Here is a 2954-nt window from a genome sequence, read left to right on the forward strand (position 1 = left end):
AAAAAAAAACAGCAAATGTAACCCATTCTTTTCATTTTGGCTTTAGGGGATTTCTCTCACTTTCTACTGAAACAGGTTAGGGAATTATGATTATTTATTTAAGGATGTGTGTTATATGTCATTCACTATTTCCAGGTTAAAATTTAACACACAAACTGTCCTTTATTTACTTATTTATTTATTTTTAGAGATAGGGTCTTGCTCTGTTGCCCAGGCTGGAGTACAGTGGTGTGATCATAGCTCCCTGCAGCCTTGAACTCCTGGGCTCATGCAATCTTCCTTCCTTAGCCTCCCAAATAGCTGAGACTATAGACATGTGCCACCATGTCCAGTTAATTTTTCCTTATTTTTTATAGAGTTGGAGTCTCAGTATGTTGCCCAGGCTGGTCTCAAAATTCCTGGCCTCAAGCAATCCTCCCATCTTGGCCTCCCAAAGTGCTGAGATTATAGACATGAGCTAACATGCCCAGCCCAGACTGTCCTTCAAAAAGGTTGTATTGATATATAGTTAATTCAGCAATGTTTGAGAGTGTTTCTTTCCATCCTGGATAAAATTCCATGGTTTGTTATTTCTTTTATCCTAGTAAATTGGATATTTTTTTTTATTAGCTACACTTTTTATTAGCTACACTTAACTTCTTTTGTGAATTAGCAGTTCATTTCTTTTGTCCATTTTTTATGGATTATTTCTTTCATATTGATTTATATACCTCTTTATTAAGTCTTTCCTTAAATATTGAAATATTTTTTCAGGTTTGGCTTTTAACTTTGTTTACTGTATTTTTCTCCCATAATAAGAAGTTCTTAAAATATAGTCACATATATTATACCTATTATAATATTTAATAGTCTCTGTTGCAATCATGGTTAGCAAGTCATTCCTAATAAAGATTGCAAAAACACTCATCATGGTAAGACTTTTAACATAGCTTCTGATATGTTACCAAATGAAACTTAAATTCTGTGGGATATATAATAGCCATATGTAGCTATAAAATATATAATACATGCACAGACAAGGAATATTTATTTGGCATCTACTGTGTATTCCTTGCTAGCATACTCTTCTTAAAATTTCTTATGTCTTTATTCCCACACTCTATTCAAATCTGTACTCAAAGGTCATCCACTTTCTAAATATACTTTCTTTAATAACCCCCCTTCATCATTTTCTTATCTCCTTATCCACTTTACTTTTCTTTATAGCACTTACTACTACTTGAAATTAAATTATATATTCATTTACCTATTTGTAGGCTTCCCAACTAGAATATAAGTCCCAAGAAGGATATCTGTATTGTTTATCTATATTCCTATTGACTAGAATAGGCCTTGGTACAAAATTGACACTCAATGAATATGGGTTGAATAAATAAATGAATGATTTAATAAACGAATGAAGTCACTGTCCCAGATACATTGTGAGAGTAGAAAGAATAGACCATAATGTAAGAGCCACCTTACCTCCAACAGTTTCAGATTATCTAGGTCAAGAGAGGGCTCTGATGCTGCTGCCTCCATCATGTTCATACTGTGAAGACCTTGTTTACGGTCTCCTATAGGAACAGGAAAAAGAAATTACTAATGTGTGATTTTCTTAAAACAAAGACCTTCATTACACTTTTTATTCAATTACAGTTAACAAGAAGAGTTGCAGAAGGGCTGGCAGTAAGACTTATGATAACCTAACATCAATGGGAGTAAAACTAGGAAACATCTATAAATGAAGATGAATGATAAATACCATGAAAGCTGAATTCTGGGAGATGTTTCCACCATGGCTAGTTTAAAAGTTTAAAACCCTGAAAAATATTGCAAAAACTTTAAAGAAGATTTTATTAAAGTTATTCAAATGAAAGCATGGGTGCTGATTTCCTAAACAGCCCATCAAACCTGAAGTTTATTAGAACCAACTGGAATTTGATGATACTGGGAAATTTCTGTTATTTTTCTTCAGATGTGAAAATAGGATTATGTATGGTATCTGTGATTCGCTTCAAATAATCCAGTGGCATGGAAAGGGGTAGTGACTGCTGATTCAGATGAAACAATATTGTCCCTATGTGATAATTGTTGAAGCTGGGTGATAGGTATTTGGTGTAAGTTTGAAATTTTTCATAAAAACTGTGGTAAAAAAGTTTGTTCAAGAGAAGGATGGTACCTACCATAGCACACAGCTTTTCTTTTCTTTTCTTTTTTTAGCATTTACCATAGACATTTTAAAAAGGGGAAAATAAATTTTGATTAGATAGCATGTTTAATAAATGTTAGAACAAAAAGTAGTATTTTTTACCTGTCAACATTCTGTATCCAAAGCATAAGGCAACTATCAAAACAGCTAGTACAGAGACTGAAGCCAAAGCAATGATTATTGTCTCATCTCGGTTAAATGAATGAGGTGGACCTAAAAGAAAATAAATTTAGAAACACTGTAATCCTTTTTTTTTTTTTTTTTTGTGAAATATTGAGTGACTGCCTTTTAGAAAGGCTGTATCAATATATATTTAAATCAGTGATATTTCTGTATTAATGGAAATGAAAGAAAATATATTAATAAATTTATGATAATTACAAATTATATATTTTTTAATCATACAGACTATCTCACATAGATTTGGAACACTGAAAAACCTGTTTTGGGTGTGCTCCTAAATATTGATATATCAACTATATCAAGGAATGGCGCAGACAGGATTGTATAACATTTAAGAGCACAGTCTTAGAATCATATCTGGTTTTAAATCTTGGCTCTAAACCACTTGCTCAGTGGGCTTGAGCAAAATATTGAACTTTTCTGTGCCTTAGTTTTCTCATTTGTAAAAATAGTACTCTGTATCTCCCAACTTAGCTGTAAGGCTTAGATGTGAGTCTAAGTGCTTAGTATAAGAATATATTATCCATGCAATAAATAGTAGTTATGTTTATCAATACTGATTTTTTTTTTTTTTTTGAGA

The 2954-nt window shown here is 32.1% G+C and overlaps 1 protein-coding gene across 1 annotated transcript in view; it reads right to left on the minus strand.

Annotated features, from left to right (window-relative positions):
• BMPR2 (bone morphogenetic protein receptor, type II (serine/threonine kinase)) overlaps positions 1–2954 on the minus strand; it is a 161887-nt gene that overhangs the window by 35320 nt on the left and 123613 nt on the right. The window contains exons 4-5 of the mRNA XM_012655661.1: positions 2294–2404; positions 1465–1556 (exon numbers count right to left, since the gene is read on the minus strand). Coding sequence (XP_012511115.1) covers positions 1465–1556; positions 2294–2404 — 203 coding nt within the window. The remainder of the gene's footprint in view (positions 1–1464; positions 1557–2293; positions 2405–2954) is intronic.

This window comes from Propithecus coquereli, unplaced genomic scaffold, assembly GCF_000956105.1.
Source record: "Propithecus coquereli isolate 6110/MARCELLA unplaced genomic scaffold, Pcoq_1.0 Scaffold113, whole genome shotgun sequence".
Taxonomy (NCBI): Eukaryota; Metazoa; Chordata; class Mammalia; order Primates; family Indriidae; genus Propithecus; species Propithecus coquereli.